General features: G+C 43.8%; 1 protein-coding gene across 4 annotated transcripts in view; it reads right to left on the bottom strand.

Moving 5' to 3' along the window:
• Window positions 1-22,452, bottom strand: part of LOC110532105 (nucleolar protein 4-like) — a 124,771-nt gene that overhangs the window by 42,357 nt on the left and 59,962 nt on the right. For all 4 annotated transcript variants that reach the window (XM_021615718.3, XM_036988026.2, XM_090184330.1 and 1 more), the window contains one exon: window positions 11,567-11,714. In XM_021615718.3, the coding sequence (XP_021471393.3) occupies window positions 11,567-11,714 (148 nt within the window). The remainder of the gene's footprint in view (window positions 1-11,566; window positions 11,715-22,452) is intronic.

Below are 22,452 nucleotides of genomic sequence, written 5' to 3'. Positions count from 1 at the left end.
GCTTAGCTAGTAAGCATGACGTTAACTAAGTATTCATGTGGCAGCATCTCCTCAGCAGAGCCCAGTCCCAGTCCCACCTCAGGCCCAGCCATGCCATGTCCTGTCCTGTCAGCCTTCTCCCTCCATGGCCAGCAAGTGCAGCACAGCAGTATCAGGCTGTGGCTGTGTGAGTGACTGTAGTGTAGGATACTGTGGGGCCAGGGCTAGAGTCAGAGCTGGAGGGAGCTTTATCTGATCTCATTTCCCTCCAGCAAAAACCCAATCCCCACGGGGAAGGCAGAAGGCAGGGAATCAGACTGCTCACAGGGTGCAGCAGGCAGTAGCAGCGCTGTGAGGGAGAGGACAGGGAAGGGTGGGTTCGGGAGGGCAGGGGATATATGCAGACTAGAGCTCCTTAAAAGAGACAAACAGGAAAAGGGAAGAGAGAAAAGAGGACAGGATAAACCACTACATGTATTGAGCATTGTTCTGCTCTGCATGTTATTGGGGAAAGCAAAAATAATTGGTCTGTTAGTTACAAAATTGTATAGATGAAAGGATTCCTAACACTAATATTCTAACTGATGGGCTGTTATCTTCTAACTGATGCGCTATTCTATTCTAACTGATGCGCTGTTCTATTCTAACTGATGCTCTGTTCTATTCTAACTGATGCTCTGTTCTATTCCAACTGATGCGCTGTTCTATTCTAACTGATGCTCTGTTCTATTCCAACTGATGCGCTGTTCTATTCCAACTGATGCGCTGTTCTATTCCAACTGATGCGCTGTTCTATTCTAACTGATGCTCTGTTCTATTCTAACTGATGCGCTGTTCTATTCTAACTGATGCGCTATTCTATTCTAACTGATGCGCTGTTCTATTCTAACTGATGCTCTGTTCTATTCTAACTGATGCTCTGTTCTATTCTAAATGATGCGCTGTTCTATTCCAACTGATGCGCTGTTCTATTCCAACTGATGCGCTGTTCTATTCCAACTGATGCGCTGTTCTATTCCAACTGATGCGCTGTTCTATTCCAACTGATGCGCTGTTCTATTCTAACTGATGCTCTGTTCTATTCCAACTGATGCGCTGTTCTATTCCAACTGATGCGCTGTTCTATTCCAACTGATGCGCTGTTCTATTCCAACTGATGCGCTGTTCTATTCTAACTGATGCTCTGTTCTATTCTAACTGATGCGCTGTTCTATTCTAACTGATGCGCTGTTCTATTCCAACTGATGCGCTGTTCTATTCTAACTGATGCACTGTTCTATTCTAACTGATGCACAGTTATATTCTAACTGATGCACAACCCTTGGTTATTCAGGGATTGAGGGAAAGCCAGTTTGCTACAGTAGAAAAATAATCCTGTAGCAAGAGCAAATTTGAATTATTATGTGGATTATAATTAATGGAAATGTTTTGTCGGGTTGATACATTTTTTGTTAGGGCAAAATAAGTCTGACATTATAAAAAGTAAACAGCATAGTGGGTCAATTTCCGCAACAACTAAGAGCGTTGAAGTGCGAAGCTCAACTTCTCCACTGTTTTGGTGCTCTGGCTACCACCACATGCAGGTACTGTGTGTGACTGTGCAAGAGCAAAGGCATGCATTTCGCTCATCTCAATATCTGAAGTTCTGGTCGTGGCAACATCATTTCGCTGAGGCTACCTTTAAACCTTGAATACACTACAAGTTCGCATTTCCTGCAGGAACATTCGCAGCAAACTAAAAAGTGAACAAATTAAGATTAAGAAATTAAGATTGTACTGTATGCAAAGTGTAAATATGGCTACGAGAGCATGCTAATCTTCACCGTCGGGACTATGGAGGGTTTGTCAGCGTTGTGGCCCAGAGCTCCTCCCACCCTAATGATATTGTAACGACCTGCGGAAATCGACCCTGCCGCACGAGCATGCTTTTGCGGTACAGTCGATAGCGCGCCGGACCTCGGGCTAGAAGGTCGAGGGTTCGAGGCCTGCTCCCTGCCTGTTTCATTACAATATATTATCACTTGTGAATGATGCCCACCTTAAGGCAAACAGCGTGCATGCTTTTGTTTTCTGCAACTTTTTCAAAACCATAGTCGCACACATCATGTAGCCTAGCCCATAGGCCTATATGTTTTGATATGGTTTGTATCGCAACTAAAGTGGCCAAATAACTTCTTAAAATGAAGCACATTAATCCGCTCAACAATTGGTGTAGACCCTAACTGGCATACATAAGCAGCGCGTGAGTATCAAGTCTGAGGAAGATCATTTTCACCATAAGAATGTACCTTCATAATAAAAGCATTACATGCATAATCGCATATTGCTAGCAGCTTGCTACCGATTTAGCTGTCTAAATCGTCGTGACCCCCAACCAACCTTTCCACTCACTGGACCCTTTTGATCACTCGACTGAGCATGCCTCTCCTTAATGTCAATATGCCTTGTCCATTGCTGTTCTGGTTAGTGTTTATTGGTTTATTTCACTGTAGAGCCTCTAGTCCTGCTCATTATACCATATCCAACCTATTAGTTCCACCACCCACACATGCAATGACATCTCCTGGTTTCAATGATGTTTCTAGAGACAATATCTCTCTCTTCATCACTCAATACCTAGGTTTACCTCCACTGTATTCACATCCTACCTTACCTTTGTCTGTACATTATACCTTGATGCTATTTTATCGACCCCAGAAACCTCCTTTTACTCTCTGTTCCAGACGTTCTAAACGACCAATTCTTATTGCTTTTAGCCGCACCCTTATTCTACTCCTACTCTGTTCATCTGGCGATGTAGAGGTGAATCCAGGCCCTGCAGTGCCTAGCTCCACTCCTATTCCCCAGGCGCTCTCTTTTGACGACTTCTGTAACCGTAATAGACTTGGTTTCATGCATGTTAACATTAGAAGCCTCCTCCCTAAGTTTGTTCTATTCACTGCTTTAGCACACTCTGCCAACCCGGATGTTCTAGCTGTGTCTGAATCCTGGCTTAGGAAGACCACCAAAAATTCAGACATTTTAATTCCAAACTACAACATTTTCAGACAAGATAGAACTGCCAAAGGGGGCGGTGTTGCAATCTACTGCAAAGATAGCCTGCAGAGTTCTGTCCTACTATCCAGGTCTATACCCAAACAATTTGAACTTCTACTTTTAAAAATCCACCTCTCTAAAAACAAGTCTCTCACCGTTGCCGCCTGCTATAGACCACCCTCTGCCCCCAGCTGTGCTCTGGACACCATATGTGAACTGATTGCCCCCCATCTTTCTTCAGAGCTTGTGCTGCTAGGCGACCTAAACTGGAACATGCTTAACACCCCAGCCATCCTACAATCTAAACTTGATGCCCTCAACCTCACACAAATTATCAATGAACCTACCAGGTACCTCCCCAAAGCCTTAAACACGGGCACCCTCATAGATATCATCCTAACCAACTTGCCCTCTAAATACACCTCTGCTGTTTTCAACCAAGATCTCAGCGATCACTGCCTCATTGCCTGCATCCGTAATGGGTCAGCGGTCAAACGACCTCCACTCATCACTGTAAAACGCTCCCTGAAACACTTCAGCGAGCAGGCCTTTCTAATCGACCTGGCCAGGGTATCCTGGAAGGATATTGATGTCATCCCGTCAGTAGAGGATGCCTGGATATTTTTTTTAAATTCCTTCCTAACCATCTTAAATAAACATGCCCCATTCAAGAAATTTAGAACCAGGAACAGATATAGCCCTTGGTTCTCCCCAGACCTGACTGCCCTTAACCAACACAAAAACATCCTATGGCGTTCTGCATTAGCATCGAACAGCCCCCGTGATATGCAGCTGTTCAGGGAAGCTAGAAACCATTATACACAGGCAGTTTGAAAAGCCAAGGCTAGCTTTTTCAAGCAGAAATTTGCTTCCTGCAACACTAACTCAAAAAAGTTCTGGGACACTGTAAAGTCCATGGAGAATAAGAACACCTCCTCCCAGCTGCCCACTGCACTGAAGATAGGAAACACTGTCACCACTGATAAATCCACCATAATTGAGAATTTCAATAAGCATTTTTCTACGGCTGGCCATGCTTTCCACCTGGCTACTCCTACCCCTGTCAACAGCACTGCACCCCCCACAACAACAATCCTGAACTTTGGCAATGTCATTTACAAAATAGCCTCCAATACCCTACTCAACTAATTGGATGCAGTCTATCACAGTGCAATCCGTTTTGTCACCAAAGCCCCATATACTACCCACCATTGCGACCTGTACGCTCTCGTTGGCTGGCCCTCGCTTCATACTCGTCGCCAAACCCACTGGCTCCATGTCATCTACAAGACCCTGCTAGGTAAAGTCCCCCCTTATCTCAGCTCGCTTGTCACCATTGCATCTCCCACCTGCAGCACACGCTCCAGCAGGTATATCTCTCTAGTCACCCCCAAAACCAATTCTTTCTTTGGCCGCCTCTCCTTCCAGTTCTCTGCTGCCAATGACTGGAACGAACTACAAAAATCTCTGAAACTGGAAACACTTATCTCCCTCACTAGCTTTAAGCACCAACTGTCAGAGCAGCTCACATATTACTGCACCTGTACATAGTCCACCTATCATTTAGCCCAAACAACTACCTCTTTCCCTACTGTATTTCATTTATTTATTTATTTTGCTCCTTTGCACCCCATTATTTTTATTTCTACTTTGCACATTCTCCCATTGCAAATCTACCATTCCAGTGTTTTACTTGCTATATTGTATTTACTTTGCCACCATGGCCTTTTTGCCTTTACCTCCCTTATCTCACCTCATTTGCTCACATCGTATATAGACTTGTTTATACTGTATTATTGACTGTATGTTTGTTTTACTCCATGTGTAACTCTGTGTCGCTGTATGTGTCGAACTGCTTTGCTTTATCTTGGCCAGGTCGCAATTGTAAATGAGAACTTGTTCTCAACTTGCCTACCTGGTTAAATAAAGGTGAAATAAAAAATAAATACAAAATTTGTGGTCACTTGTGATAATGGTGTTTTCCTGCTAATGCCGTGTGCGCATTGCTGCGCTTATAATGTGAAGAAATAGCCTGACAGTTTATCAATGTTTTAAGCTAAACGTTCTCATCTGTTGCATCAGCCTCATTGCTAGTGGTTGTATTAATTTGGGATCTATCGCATCCCACAACTGTCCCAGACTATGTTTGGAATATTTATTTCTCGCACAGCATAGGTCAACTTTTGTACTATGGGGGATTGTAGATTGACATATGCTAGTGCTTTTGCTGTTCGTTAGGCCTACTCTTCTTGTTGGCTGACGAAAAGTAAATGTGGACAATTCTTCCTAATATCTTCAATACGCGCCTTGGAATTGGATAAGGATGCGCAGAGTTGCGTCCCGGATGTGTCTGTTTTCACTTGCAGGCAGTGAGAAAGACCCGATCATGTGACTGGGAGCCATGTGAGTGAGAGGTGCTTCGGGATGGAGCCGGGAAAAGGGAATTAAAATGATTATATTCAGCCCAAGGGCCGAAAGGCCACAAAAGGCATTTTTAGGGGGCATTACGGCCACACAAAAGGGACGCAGCCAGGAAATTCAACGCATTATCAAGTGCTTGTCAAATTGTGAATGAGACTAATGAAGTGTGTACAGCCTGTGCAAAAACACGAAGCGGAGTTCATGCATTTCAAGATACTTTTTTCAAATCATAGTCGCATCATGCAGCCTTAGAACGTATTAAAAATCTAAACAAATAACCCAACATTTGTATCAAAACTAAAGTTAAATAAATAACTCTAAATTAAGAATATAGGAGTACCTGTTCCTTTGTCAACCGATCAACACAGGATAGCCGCATGTGCTCGCTCCCTCAAATTGTTTGGCGAAAACATCCTTTCTATTTTATTCAGCTATGTTCAATTGTATTCTTCATACTATAAAACAATATAAATGAATGGCATGGGATTCTAAGCAAATGTTGTCTGCTAAATGAACTAGTGTAGCCCACAGCTATATGGCATGGCCTAACCTAACATAAGGACAACTCAGAGTATGCTATTCTGTTCTTCTGAAATAGACTACATTTTCTTCATATCATGTTTCTTTAGACCTGTCTAAAATAAATAATGGATTTATTGTGATGGTGTAGGCTATTCAATTTATTTTACTTTTTAAAATGTAGATGTTCCAAAGGTCTACATCAGTGGCTTGTAGGCTGTGTGTGGAAGCCTGGAGATGTTAAATGTGTTTATGTTAATTAACGGCCAATTGCTGTGCCGCAATTACTGTGTTATTTGCTTGACAATCACCGACTGACAACATTTCATGACCGCCACAGCCCTATCCACGTCAATAGGCAGTGTAGTAGGCTTAACCCGGCAGCTGGGTTCCTGGGTAATCTCATATCCCTCTCTTGGAAACATCTGTCTCATCTTGTAAACTGGGGAACTACTCTGCCCCCATTCCCCACTGTGGAGGGATGGGGCATACACCATCATCGGGCTATGTTAAGACTGACAAACACAAATCTAGTTCACAACAGTTCAAATCAGGAAGGCTGGTCTGAATGCTCGCTTAACGTCATCCAGTAAGCATAACATAATTAACTTGGTTTCCTATTCTACAGGCATTGTGGGAATGAATACAAACATATTATCATAGCGTCTTATTTCTTCTCCTCTTTCTTACTAGCCATTTGTGGAATGTCATTCACCTATTTAACTTATCGTCTATAAGCACAATAATGGACACTCCTCATATTTGCTGTTTAGCCTATGGGCTCACTCTTGCAATTATCACCTTCCTCTCTCTCAACCAATGGGCGTAAACCTTGGGATGTATTTATATGTCAACTTACCGTCGTTCTCGCATTTGCTGTTTTTCAGCAACAGTTTTTGACAACCATCCCCTTCCCCACCACTACCAGCTATAATAACCTGAAGGCCCATCATTGGAACTCCTTTTCCCCAGCGGGGGGTTTCGATGCTAGCAGCACCGCATAGGGCTACATGCCATCACATCATCTGGCTCCGAGGCCATTCCCCAAACTATTTAATAAAATGTCATATTGCATTCCGTCTTTGTCATTCATTCAGTTAAGCATGTACTCGACTGAACTGAATATTTCCATTAGTGTAGGTAGGAAGACCTAGTCACTCACTGCACCGCATCATATTTTACAGTACTATTGTAATACACTGTATTGTACTTTACTGTACTGCACTACACTGCACTCTACTCCACTGTATGTAGGTAGCAGCCTAACATGCTGACTCTAGCCATACGTAGCAAGCTTAGTTGTGTGAAACAGGCAGCTATTTCACACTAACCCAGTGAAGCAATGAAAGGGTCCTGCTTAACTGCTCTGAACCCTTCTGTTGGTGTTGCTGAGCTGTCACAATACCTCGGGTCACTGGGTGCTGCTGAGGAACCACCTTTAAAATTTAGAAAGACAAACAGACACTCTGTCGTCGCAACTTATCTTATCTGAGGCGTCCAATTGGGTGTTGGGCGTGGGGTGAACCAGAAGAGTGACTGATACGGACGGGTACAAACTTCCAGATTTTTGAGATTTATGGGGCAACCTTTACGCCGGTTCTCTGAAATGCACCCTTCTACCCTCCCATAAAACAATATGAGACATGGGTGGGGAGTGATCCCAAGGTCTTAAAAATACACACACACACACGCACACACACACACACACACACACACACACACACACACACACACACACACACACACACACACACACACACACACACACACACACACACACACACACACACACACACACACACACACACACACACACACACACACACACACACACACACACACACACACACACACACACACACACACACACACACACACACCTTGTACTGGGAAGAGCTTAGCAGTTAGCTAGCAGGGGGAAGAAAGCAGATGGAGGTCACTAAACCTCTCTATCCTCTATGGCAGCCAGCCAGGAGGGAGAGTCCCAACATTCTGAAGCAGCATCCAGCCAGTCACTCAAAGCTGCTACTGCCTCATTAAGACCAAGTTGGAGACACTGTTCCTGCTAAAAGTCAGGCATCTAATTGCAATTTCCCTGAGAAACACACACTGATTATAAATACGCCAACAGGAAGGCAGGCGTTCAATCACAGCTGGTGTTCATTCCTGTAAACAAAACAAATTGTTACCCGTCTCTCTCCCTGCGAGTGAGCTTTTGCTTGTAATAATTAATTTACTTGCCTTATTATTTTTTGTGTGTGTCGTGGAGGGGGGTGCAGTTAATAATTAACAGGCTTCTGGCCCTATCTCAGTGGAAAGCATCCTTCCCCTGCACAAATGAGGACACAACTAGTGGTAGACATCCTCCCACACCACACGCCAGCACGTATGCTAGCGTGCATACATTTTGGGTAGTTGGCATCTCTCCGAAGCATGTGGAATTGGGGGTAGGTGGGGGTATATTTTAGCTGGACAAAAACAAAAGAGCAGCCTAGTCCTCCTATCCTGTTCCTTCCCCATAGTTCATCTGAAGACACCTTTAGATTTTATCTTCACTCTGCAGCCTCTCTCTCGTGCTCGTGCGGTTGCTCGAGCCCCAAATCCCAGAGATGAACTTGGCAAACACACTCATAATCAAATAGAACACACTGTGAAATATCATATGTTAACGGTGCTGAATATTTTAGAGTATTTCCATTAGGTTATAACGCGATTATCGCCACGATTTGTATCACCTCCCCTTGTATGCGTGTGGCAGTTGTAGAAATACTGGTTTCGTACCAAATTGCACCCTATTCCCTATATAATGCAGTACTGTTGACCAGAGCCCAAATGGCACCCTAATGACCCTGTGCACTGTATAGGGAATAGGGTGCCTTTTGAAATGCAACCACTTTTCTTCTCAATAGAGGCAGGTTTATAAAGATGGCCTCCTAGCTTGCGTCTTAAACTCAGCACTACGGTCAGGGACAGACATTACTCAAGGAATCCCTGGCTTGGAGAAACCACGTAAATGGACCTGACACGGCTGACACTAATGAGGCTTCTCATGGCGCTGTCACTCAAACACACTGACGTTTCCAATGGGTCGGCCATCTTTAATCCCAATTGTGCCTTTAGCCTAACACTTTGTTTTCCTCTGTTATTGAAGGCCAGCTGTGGCAGTTTTTTTCCCTATGGGTTATATTTTCAAATACGAGCAATACACTTGAGTTCAAATCCCTGTTCATTACACATAACTTTAAGCCATTACCTTGAAAACCTCATCAATCAATCAAAATGTGCTAATTTGTCCAAGGAATTTCTCTGGTTGGCACAGTACTGTACATATGTTATCATGTAATTTTCTCAGGGATAACTGTTGTTCTGTTACACTATCCGATACTGATGTAAGGAGTCTGTGGTGCTTATAACAAGTATTGGCTAGGTCTTATTCGGTATTGTCCAATTAAGAGTGTTTTGGAGCAGCGGGGGTTCATTACCTAACAACACCAACAACTCATATTCCAGCTGTCCATACATACATCTATACATCAAGTATATTTTGCCACAGGGCCACCTCAGTTCATTACGCTGACTATTAGATAATCCAGCATTGCTATTCTCATCTATGTGTTTTGTTGGAACAGTTGACCTCGATCGCTTAGCTCTGGGGGGAAGAGGATCAAAATCCTCCTGTCATTTTCAACTGGCCTACTTTCCATGACCAAACACATTAGGTTATCATGTGTGCCACTGGCCTAGAGGCTGCAGCATTGTAGTGGTAATGGTAGTGGTAGTACTCTGCTCTGCTCTCTCTCTGCCTCTAGTCCAGGCGGGGAAGCAGGGACGTAAACACTGTACGGTCATGAGAAATGTAGGGAATTGACTCAGCCAGTCTGATGGTTCCTAAAGCCTACAGCCAGTTTAGCCTCGTATTGTGTGTGCGTGTGTGTGTGTGTGTGTGTGTGTGTGTGTGTGTGTGTGTGTGTGTGTGTGTGTGTGTGTGTGTGTGTGTGCTCAAAGCTAGCCCTAGTACTACACACAAGACATGGACCATGTAGTCCTGGTTCTCTGTCCTCATATAGCATAGTGTTTCCCACCACAATCCCTATATGGTACAGTGCTGTGCTTCAGTGTGGGAAATCACAGTAGCTAGCTAAACAAGTACAGTAGTGCTCTGTTATTTTAGTGCGCCGTCTACAAGCAGGCAACACACACAGAAACAAACTAACTTCCTAAATCACTTGTAATGGACATTCTTGGTTCTGCAGCAGCAGGAACCATGGGAGTACTTGGGAGGAGAAAAGCATTTTACTAAGAATGATCCCTGGTGAGGGACGGAGTGCCTAGTGCCTAAGGTACTACAGAATAGTATATATTGTTGTCACAGACACTCGCCCAATGACCCTTCCAGTCACATCTCCAGTAAAAGCGCCTCGAGTGGCCAGTCCACAGCTCAGCCAGCTGCCTGAGGAGCTTCTCAGGCTCGGGAAGTCAGTGCATCAGGAGCCCCTTTTGGTTCCCTTTGGAGCCCCAGTGAAATCCTAGCCACGCTTAACCACAGGGCCTGAGAACCTCTTGGGGCCCTCTTGGAACAAGGCACAGCCCTCAAAGTCAAAATGTGACCCCCCCCCACAACAAACCATTTCTGTATAGACGTTTCGACTTTGCATATAAGAATAGCCAAAATGATTTAGACAATATTTGTCTGCTAAAGAGTTAGCAAAGGAGAGAGCACGGCTGGCAGTGTTCTCCGCTGTTAACTATTTGATTTATTAGCTTATTTTCGGCGGTGCATCCCATCACCGCCGGGTGCGATGCTGCTCCCAGGGCCCATCTGCTGCTGCTTGCCACGAGCGGACATGTAATGATGGCTCTCTCCGGGAAGATTACCTCTGCACTTTTACCTGGCAGCTGCAGCTGCAGCAGGCAACGCTTCGTCACCCACGACAGCCAAGCATCTCTACAGCCCACTGAAAAATGGAGCCATGGAAAGGCATTAAGGTGCATAGTAAAACACACTCGTACTCGTATTAAGGGGGAAAATGTTTCTCTGCTCAGTACCACTCATACTTGGATGCTACAGAGTGTGTATTAGAATACGTCGACCCTTTGTCATGACTCTACACAGAGTTCAAGGGTAACACCATTCAGGTGGTGGTAGTGGCTTTTACCCATCTCCTGAGGCCTTCTCTAGCTGGCCTAGAGGACCTGACCAGGCTCCCTGCCCCTCTTTCCCCAGCTCTATCCATAACATCCAACCCCCTCCGTTCACACCCTTCCTCCCTGGTGTGGGAATAGTAGCCCTTCCCCCACACCGGAAGCAGAGAGAGAGAGCGGGGCAGCAGGGTGAGGCTCGCTTGATCTAAATGTATTCTAACATCTTCTCTCGCCTCACCCTGGCCTTCCACTCCACTCACATCACAGTCCAAAAAGCCTGCTCTCTCCCAGCCTAACTTACACATTGACTGACTGTGTGAGTGTGAGTGTGGGAAGTGACATTGGAAATGCTCCCCGTTTCCCCCACAAACCATACCAATGAGGAATTTCATTTCAATCAAAGAGAGAGAGGAGAGAGGAGAAGGGAGATCAGAGGAGAGAGAAAGCAGCAGTAGTAGCTCTTTCTTACCGTCCTCCTCCTTAATGTGCGAGTTCTGAGGGCTGTGCATTCTCTCTCCGTGGTTCGGGGGACTCAGGTTGGAAGCAGGGCCGTGATCAGCTGATATCCATGTGGGGTCGGTCATATCAAAGTCCTCACTGCTCACTGAACTCTCATCCTGTCGGAGAAAGACAGGGAGGGAGAGAGAGGGAGAGAGAGAAAGAGAAATAGAGAGAGAGTCAGTCATGTCATTCCGTGGACAGCTTAGACAGGTGGAAGAGGAAGAAAATAAAGAGAAGGGAAGATATCAGACGTGACGTATGACTGACCAGATCTCAGACATCAGAGAGGTTGCCAAAAGAGGCAGAGGGAGGCTACCTTGTTTGTGACAGCAGGGAGACCTAAATGGGGATTACATTTTGCAGTTAGACACTTGGTGCGTGTCTGGACTACAAAGTGTTAGGCCTATTTGGTATAAATAAAAATGACATAACTGGCAACAATTCACTATGATGAAAGTGTGCGAAAATGGAAGAAACTCAAAGGCAGCCTGTCGTTGCACATTTTCAATATAGCAAAGTGATATCCCACTGGGCACACACTGGTTGAATAAATGCGGTTTTCACCTAATTTCAATGAAATGATGTTGAACCAATGTGAAATAGATGTTGAATTGAGGTATGTGCCCAGTGGGATGCATCAGTCATTTCAATATCGCTCCCTTTTTAGTCACCACATTGAGCAAGGAGCTGCAGAGCATCACTGGGCCTACAAAACCGCATGTGAAATGTGATTTGTCAACTGTCTCAAATTTGTGAAGTACCTGGGACTACAGACGAAACACATTAAGAACTTGATTTACCAGTAACCTTTATCAGCAGACCCATAGCAGGCATAAGAAGCATTAAGAGTCTAGAAGCATTAAGAGTCTTTAAGCATTAGCAGATCAGCTGAGGCACAATGACCCTGCCTGACCAAACCCAGGCCCAGAACCAACCATCCTAATGACCCCATAAGGATTGAGGCACCTGTCTTCATTTCCATTTCGGAGCTGATTCTACATTCATTCAACATTCATTCCACATGTGTTTGTTTGACTTGTGTCCAACCTTTTGGTCCACCAGCCACTGTGGCAGGTACAATAGATTTTTTTTGTTTTTTTTATCTACCCGCCACTCAGATTTTTTTTGCCAGAAAAAAATAGTTTGTATTTTAATATTAGTAAGAAGTAATGTGGTATGTTGCTCAATTTCATTTCATTTTTTGTGACCTGAGTCTTTTAACCAAAATATCAGCAACAAAATGTTCAGCTTGCCCCTTTAAGGGTGGGAGGTTACCATGGTAACATGGCCACTCGAGTCCTGTTAAGGTGTGTGTGTGTGTGTGTGTGTGTGTGTGTGTGTGTGTGTGTGTGAAATGTGAGTTCTGACTAGGTTAGGGTATCTCTTCGCTTTCAGTCGAAGCAGCAGGCTCAAACTAATGTGGAAAAACAACCAATCTTATGAATAAAACAATTTAAATAGCCAAGAAACACAAGGACAAAGTCTGACTTGGTAGACTTTCGAGTAAATTAGACCAACTTTTAGGCCTGTGCGCAGCGCCTCCAAAAATGAATCAATATCAGCACTTAACTTCATTGCACACAGCTCTCCTTCCTGGCAGTGTTGCTGCGCAAGGTTGGATATGGTATAGGATTCGTATTTCTTTGTACAATTAGCAGCTATGAAATAAAACATCAGAAATACTTTGAAAACAGCTACTGCAGCATTTTTCTAACCCTACCATGTGCTCATACTTGACTTACTTGACTATTTTTATTAGCAAATGTAATGCTTGCACTGTAGAGCCCTGCAAATTGACCACCCACCAACGTGGCTGGTGAAATAGACATTATTACCCGCCAATACATAAATCTACCCGCATTTGGTGGGTGTTCATTTTATGCCTGCTTGTGTCAGTGTGGCACCGCCGGCTGCAGCAAAGAGCGAGGAGGATCTGAGAGCCGCCACTCCCAGTAATGAGGTCCAGAGTGCTGCAGCAAGCTAGCTGCCTTTCAGGCAACACAACAGCTAGACTGACAAGACACAGCCTTTAGCTCAAACCTCAGACCCATCCATTGCACTGCTCTTTATCACTTGCTAACCCCCTTGGTTCCACACACTTATGAGCGCACACATGCACTTAGCCTACAGCAGGATAGTCAGGGGGCCAGAACATAATTACAAATCATTTGTAGACTGCAAATGGATGGCAATTACCTCAAACAGATATAACATTTGACTAAAACATCATTTCTAACCTTGTTTATAAATAAATAAATAAAACCACCCACGGGCTGCCAGTTGGGGAACCCTGGCTTACAGTCTCACACACACACAACATACACACGTCATAGGACTATATCACACATACACACCCGCACACACAGGCCATTTAGCCTACTACCACTTCTAGCCTAATCAGATACTTTTTTTTCTAATTGAGCAACTTTAGGGGAAAGGACTAAAGGTGAAACAGACTAAAACTAACCTGTACTGATTTTGGAAGAAGGGCAGTGATGAAACCGTTTTTTCACACACTGTTTGGGCTGTGTGTCCCCCGCTGGTTTTGAGCCCCCACCCCGCCCCCGCATACATAGCCCACAGAACCTGCCAGTCACCATCTGTCCCCATGCTGGCTGCCCAGCACGCACTCCAATGGCGAACGTGCATAAAGATGGCAGAATTCAGATATGACATCATTGTTTTAGCACTATCCAGAGTTTTTAAACTATGGCGCGCGACATGGCGATATGTCAATAAATCAACACAATCTACTTTTTCTTTTTTTCAAAATTGCAGCCGTCTTGAATCCTACATTTGGGATCAAATATGCTGTGCTAATGCCCATACCAAACAAAATAGTAACGAAGAGCAATGTACAATACGCCGAAACGGAATTTGTGATTAGTGCATGGCTGCTGCCATCTTTATGCACCTCCGTTATTGGTTAACTTGCTTCACTTGCAAATTGACCTATTGACCTATTGATCCGTTGCTGTGCACAGAGAGATACAGGCTACCTAACTAACTGGTCCACTGTTAAGTCAACTCAAGTGCAGCCCTACAACATGGCACAGTTGAAGGCATCAAGACAAGGGACAGGATCTAAGTACAGAACCGGTGGCCCATACGAAGAAACTGTAGAAGAAGACTGTCATTAGATTGTGACTGCTGTCACACTGGACCTAAAGAACAAATGTCCTTAGGCAGTGGAGAGGAGATAGAGGGGTCACTGGGTCATCATTCACCGAGAGTGGGAGGGGTCAGGGGCAGTATGTCCTATTGAGGTCAAGCAGATCAGAGGAGTACATAATCAGCATTCTGATGCTGCCAGCTGGATTCTCAGCTACCTATAGCACTCACTCACACTGGAGGCTGCAAGTATTTGTTAGCTGACATCATCACGGTCTCACTATAGGCTTATGTCTTCTTCTTCCACAGTTACAATGAGTTAGGTTTACACACACGTCTGAGCTCAACAGGCTTACGAGCACATAAAGCTAGGCTTCGTTGTGGATTAACTGGTTGGCAGTCAGTACAGGCCTTGACGAGAAAATAGACTTGAAGATCTAAGTATAACATCTATAACACATTGGCCAATATCGTTAGCACATGAATTAACAAGTGAGGGATCCTAAACGACCTTCATTTAATCTGCGTCTTAACTCCATTTCAATTACAATCATATAAAACCACACAAACTGGTCCGTCATTGTGTGTCGGTCGGGGAGAGAATCCAGTGCATAACAACGGTTTATTTTCTATCTACCTACAGTATTACTCCATCTGTCTGCATTCATTTTATCCCCACGGCTCAATCCTGGCTGCTGCCCTTCCTTTTATTCATGTCGATTTTTTTTATCAATGATCCCTCGCTAACGCTCTCATCTCATCTACATGCAGATGAAAGAAGAGAGATATCCCTCCCTGATAAATCACAGCCCGGGTGTGATCTCTTTGGGCTTGAATGAAAAACAACAGCACCACTCCCTTCCCTGCACAACATCAAAAAGCCTATGTTTAAAGATCTAAGCCTAGGCTAATTAAGATCCAACCTAACACTTCACATTGTGTGAATGAGTGACTCGGTTTAACCAGCTTCGTAAATGACTGGGGCGTTGAGATGGAGATCCATCTTACTTGGCTCCAAGCACATTCTGTTTCAATCAATCAATCAATCAATCAATCAATGAACCTGATTTATTTTATAAAGCCTGTTTGACATCAGCAGTTGTCGCAAAGCTGAAGGAGCTGAATGAACTACAAAATCATGTAGGCTACCATTGGTCGTGGTGCTCTCTGAATTTCTTCTAAATCATGGTACAGTTTTGCCACTGCCTCCACCGAAGGGCCTAGCAAAATGAGTCTGTTTAAATGACAGTGCAAGGAGATAGGAGAAAAAACGTATTTTTAAAAATGATTAACTGGGAGTGCTTCCATTTCTATTTTTAACACGGTGGAAGAGTAAAAAGCTTCCAATGTGCATTCTTCCATATCACAGGCAAGTGGACTGCGGAGATGAAGTTGTGTCAAGCACAGCAGAATGGAGGAGGGCCAGCTCTATGAAAACACTGCTTTGAAATGGCATCTTGCTAAGCTCCACATTAAATACAGGACCGTGTGCAGTAAGTTCAATGATTGATGTATGCTTTGCATACTGTCACTCTACCTATGGAAAGTCATTCACACAAAAAAACATATTCTAAAGCACAGGCTTGTCTGTACCAAGGTTTTAAATTCCATCCCATTTATTTCTAATTCAACAGCAGAAAGCAGTATGTATTTACCAAGACAATTAGTCCTAGCCCCACCACACTCCAATGTAAAGAAAGTAGACGACGCAAAATTCCCCCATTTGAAGTGCTTTTATCACAGAGGCCGGAACTGAGAAAGTAGTTTTCAAGCTAATGCAGTTAGCAAGCAGACCTGTCTGCTCTGATCTCATATCCAGCCAGCTCTCTAGACTCTGTCTATTGTTCTCTTTGTTAAAGTGTGGAGCAGGCAGGTGAGCAACACACCCTCCCTGATGAAATTGGTGTTCTTCCACCTGCCCCCTCCCTATCCTGCACTTTTCCTACACCTCCTCCTCCTCTCCTCTTCTCCTCCAATCACATGGATGCATGCTGCATGGATGCTGGTATTTCAACAGGAGCAGTAGCAGCAATGCATTCTCTCTATAAATAGGGAGGAAGGGAGAGCATGTTTATTGGCTGCCATGGAAACTGATCAGGAACAGTAGCCTTGGAAATGAAGTTGATTCTGAACAATTCTTGTTCTGAGCAATTTGAAGAGGAGAGAAATTACGTACAGTACGACTGCTGGGGATGAAGGCTAAAATACAAGGAGGATTCAGACTCCAGGCAATGTAACGCAGACATGTTCAGCAGGATAAATCCCAGTTCAACCAACTGATGTGATTGACCAAATTAGAGAGGCCTGGGGCCATGTGACAAGACTGAATCAGACACAACAGGCTTCCGTGCAAATTGTGGTGTTTTCTTTCTAACATCTCCTAATGAACATGGAGCTACACATTCATGTCAACAGCAATAAATTCAATAAAGTTCCAAAATAAAAAATATTTTTTTAACTAGGGCTGGCACAATTACCGTATAATCGTGTAAATGACGGTTATGGATGAAGACCGTCATGTAAATAAAATAACTGTCATAACCATCAACGAACAGCTGACTGAAGACTGGACAGCGGGGCATTTGTGCGGTTGAGTCCGTTTCTGCGGTAACATGGACTTTTAACGTGATGGAACTTTGTTGCTCCTTGCTGGAATGTAGAATGTTTATTCAAATGATGTTAACTGATGTGGCTCATGCAATGGAATGTATTTTTTGTAATGTCAGGTGAGTTGAATCAACAAATCACAACACATATTGATGGGTACACTTCCTTCTTTTACTTCCTGCTTTGCTCCTATGGGTACACACCATCCATTATACTATAATTTACTTGAATGGGGACACCCATTTTATTTCTATGGCGGCACATGCGGTCAGGAGCGGAGGAGGGGAGAAAATGATCCAAAATTCTAGAACCGTCACGGACCTATTTTTAACAAAAGAGAGAATGTTAGCTAACTTAACAGGCAACCCCCTTTTTCTTAGAAATCAATGAGGACGTTGGGGGAGCAGCAGGAAGAGTGTATCATTTCTGAACAGAGGTGAGGATATTGATAAGTGTGTGGCGTTTGTTGGCTGGGGAGTAATGTAAATCAACACACACACACACACACACACACACACACACACACCTAGCAGTCCCAGGCAGACCTGGGAGGATTAACAAAGTGCAGACTACAAGCCTCCACTGCAGAGTATTGATCGCACGGAAAACCAGCCGCGAGGAGAGGAAAATACCACCACTGACACATGAACACACATGCACACACTCAAAAACGCACACACCCATTCACTACACACAGATAGCAGACGTTTGTATGCACCTACAGTGTAACAGGGGCAGAAAGACAAAAATGATGCAAACTGAAGATAGCTAAAAAGTGGATGAGGATTGGAATAGCCAAGGTAATGGACACAGACAGATGAATATCAATGTCTGTTGCACGATATTAAACCACTAGGCCTGTCCGCCAAAGGGCAAATAAAAAGTATTCTATTACTATGAAGACAGGATGAACAATAATCAGTGATTCCAACGGACCTTAATTGATCAGCCACCGAGCCTGGTGAGAAGCTATTTCTGTGCCTGTTGAGTTCAGCTGTCACACAGCTAACAGAGCAGGGCTGGTAGTCACACTGTGAGATTGGGCTGGGGCTGAGGAGGGGGGAAACTGCTTCTGAAACTATATCTCTGCAGTCAATTACACTGCCACTGCATGTTACTCTATCCAGTGCTGTCTGACAACAGAGAACGTGAGGGGTACAAAAAAGGCAAAAGACTACAGGGCGTCGGAACGATCCGCGACTTGTGTTTCAGAATCTCAGCGGAATCTGACGTTGGAACGGTGTCCCATAATTTCTGACCGCAAGGCCATAGACAGAGAGGATGCTCCTCTAGTTGCACAATGTACAGCCAGTGACCGACAGACAAAACGACAGACAGACACATGGGTATATGAAGCAGATTGCAAGAAACAAGATGCAAGCAAGAAACAAGATGACCAAGAGGAAAGCAAATCCATAAATGTCATGCCTCCGAGCCTATTAATTACAGTACATTGCTGATATGGTGCCCGAGCCCCATATGCTAAATAGAGAAGGAAAATGATGTAGCTACGGACCAATGAAACCATGTTTCTGGTGATAGGCTTATACCCAGAAACATGTTTTTTTGGGGTCCCTAACTCAGGCCTACATGAAGTGCATCATGTGCTATAACAAGACAAAGATACTACAAAATATACTAGAAACGTTTACTAATAGTGAGCGCTCCAATTAGTATCTGCCTGAACCAGTGGCGTGTATGAATGGATGCCACAGGAAGTCAGGGTTCACCTAAAACTGTACCATATAAAAATTAAAAATAATGTGTCTTTTGTCTGTCTGTGTTTTATAATTTTCCTTCAATTCGCAAGAGGCTGAATGTATCTCACCGGAGAAAGCATCCGAGCGAGCGAAACAGCGTTGTGTAGGCCTCTATCTGATGCTGTCTGGTCCAAAAGAGTATGACATTGTTGCCGCCCGTAGCATTGAATACAAGGGAAGCCAGCGAGCATTTGGTCTCCCTTAATAAAAATGTAATAATAGCCCATCAGCATTGAGCTAAACTGAGTTAGCTCAACTGTGAATGGTCCTTGCGTAACAAAAGAAAAGTGTCAAGGGAAGCCAGATTTGGCTTCATTCCAATCACATCGCATCGAAAGAAAACTCATGCATCCCGTTGTGTTGTTGTCCTCCGGTGGCCTTTCCTAAATTAACCATGGATGGAGATAGGGACTTAGGGGCTAGTTGTCCATCTCCTCTCTGCTTTGCTGTAGCTCCACATGACTGTTCATGTCTGGTTATAAGCTACGAGGAGCTCACTACAGAGCTAATTTAGTTCTCTGAGACACCAGACCGTACTCCTGATGAAATGCCAACCAAAAATTCTATCCCCATCAAGAGACTGAGCTTGTGTGCAGGGGACTTCCTGAATCATAGTGAACACAACCTGTAACCTTGTGCTTGGTCAGGCTCCCTCTAGCTAGCTCAAAGCATTGGTGTAGCATTGGCTGTGATGGTCAGGGAATTTTGAATGACGGTAATTGGCCAGCCAAAGACCGCAGTCTCCATCATAATCGTTGGAATAGCGTTTTTTGACTGACATTTTCTCCTTTCCTCCGCTCCTGACCGCATGTGCTGCCATAGAAATAGAATGAATAGGATGGGCGTCCCCATTGAAGTCAATGAAGACGTAATTGGTGGACTGGCGGCCATTGCGAGTGTACACATAGGAGCAAAGCAGGAAGTAAAAGCAGGAAGTAAAAGCAGGAAGTAAAAGCAGGAAGTGTACCCATCAATATGCGCTGTGATTTGTTGATTCAACTCAACTGACATTACAAAAAATACATTCCATTGCATGAGCAACATCAGTTAACATCATTTGAATGAACATTCTACATTACCATGGAAATTATTGCATCACAATACCTGGCAGCCATTGTGAGTGCACCCATGAGTTTACCAGTAATTGCCAGGGTTAGAGATCCAAGTCCATTCTATTCATTATTTGCTACAACACCTTGCTTGTTTCAGCAAGGGGTAACAAAGATTTATCATGTTGTTAAAGGCATCCTCTGGAACTTTGGCGACTACTAATTATTTTTTAAACCTCCCACTTTGGGCTGGATGTGTCACTGTGTAGTTCATACATGCATAATCTATGAGCAGAATTACTGTGTTTTTTGGCACCTGTGCTGTGCCATTTTCCCTACATTTTTCCCCACGGGGGCCAGCCCCTGGCAATTTGAGTTCTAGCCAATGAGCTTCAGCCCCTCGCCATTTGAGTGACAGCTAGCAAGATGCACACACAGCAAAGCGAGAGAGCAATGACGTGATGCACATATCGGCACATACGTAGCACGCAATTTTCGGGGACCCCTTTTGGCTCAGGAGCACTACTTTCAGAACTACTGGCTAAAAAGTATACAAAAGTACAGCAGAAATGGACTCTGCATGAATGCCCAGCTACCCCGTCTTCAGTCAGGTGTTGGTTCGCCCAAAAATATAAATAAATAATACAAAGGTTATTTTATTTTTATGACGGTCTTCATCCATAACTGTCGGTTACACCAGTGGTTCCCAAACCTTTTTAAAGGAACTCAGTCTGTCTTTCAACTCTTGAAAGTTGTAATAAGATGCCATTTTGAAATTGGGTAGTGCATCATCAGATTTCCAGATAAACTAGCCCATATCAGCAAAAAAAATGTAGCTAGGTTTTTTTAGTCCATAGATTTTGTTGAGTCAATCAAATATCACATGAATACACATTAGGCATTGTAAAATGTATAGAATTGCAAGAAAATGTGCTTTAAAACGGCAACATTTTCTCTGCACCCTATGACAAAATGTGTAGAATTGCAGGAAATTGGGGCGGGACGTTCCTCCAAGCTGGAAGGGGGACCTGCGTGAAAAAGTTTGGGAACCCCGGGGTTACAAGGTTATACAGTAATTGTGCCAGCCCTAGTACTGTGACAAAAGCCAATTTGGTCCCTGTTCCTGACTGACTTCAGATTGGCAGATCCTTCAGTTAACCATGTCTGAACAACAAAAAACAGAGGCAAAAGTCTTTGCTATTAATATGGTGCTAAACATAACTGACAGACAAGACAGCCACAGGGAGACACAAGTCTTTTCAATAACCCACAATGAGAAACAAATATCCAAGTCCTAGAGATTTCCCACACGGAGCTAGTTTGTCATTCTGTAAGTGTTCCGGTTGAAGGAGTTAAAAGCAACACATCACAACACAAAACGTCAACAGTTCATCTTGATGAGCACCGTCTGACTAGCTGACAGTCCCCACAACAAGGCTTCAGCTCTACCTCGGAGAAGCCGACAGGCTTCATTTGATGCTGATAGGAACAGACGGCCGGTGTAGTGAATTCAGATATGTTTCTCAGTCTGACAATCACGGTCATACATATTTATACTTTGCCTTCTCAAATACATGAATGCGCGACTTCATTACAGTGGAGGAAATCCCCTGATCTCCTTCCACAAACCAAGGTTTACTGAATGTGATGGGTTCGGTTGTGGTGGGTGCTTTCAGGAACCTGACATCCTCTCAAACACAGGGATATGAACACACTCTTCCACAAAGGAAAGGGTGACAACTACTCTTCTCTCTCAGCGAGTACTCTCTGAATTAGTTTAAGTGCCTTAGTTACCAGTCAAAATTGTCAACAGTAAATCAAGATAAAAATAAAATAAAAAGAACATGCTTAAACCAACATGACATTACCATGCCATGGCATGATTACCCTGGTAGCCTATTCAAGGGGTTCTCAAAGTATTTTTATTTAAAAAAAAATGTATTATGAATATTACTAACAACAACAGAATAAGCTAATTTTGGACAAGGGATCCGTGGAATAAATTTAGAGGGTGTAATACAATACAATGTAATATTATGAATCTACAATTTATGTTTTTAACCCTGGGCAACATCATGGGCCTGGGATGCTCACAGGGGCATTGGTATCCCCTGCAGTCCTCCACCAATTATACATTTTTCAACTCAATACTTCTTGTATAGTTTTTTTATTTTTTTATTTTTACATAAATGCACAATAATTTAAACTTTAAAATGGCTGTTTTCTCTCTGCCTCGTGGCAAAATGTGAAGAATTGCAGGATATTAGCCTTATAAGCTGCATCAACAACAAATAATCTCTCTGCCCCATGACGAAATCTGTAGAATT

Source organism: Oncorhynchus mykiss, chromosome 9 (genome assembly GCF_057628025.1).
Source record: "Oncorhynchus mykiss isolate SJ-2025 chromosome 9, ASM5762802v1, whole genome shotgun sequence".
NCBI classification, from domain to species: Eukaryota; Metazoa; Chordata; class Actinopteri; order Salmoniformes; family Salmonidae; genus Oncorhynchus; species Oncorhynchus mykiss.
The sequence above is the reverse complement of the archived record's forward strand: the minus strand, read 5'-3'. Positions and strand labels throughout refer to the sequence as shown.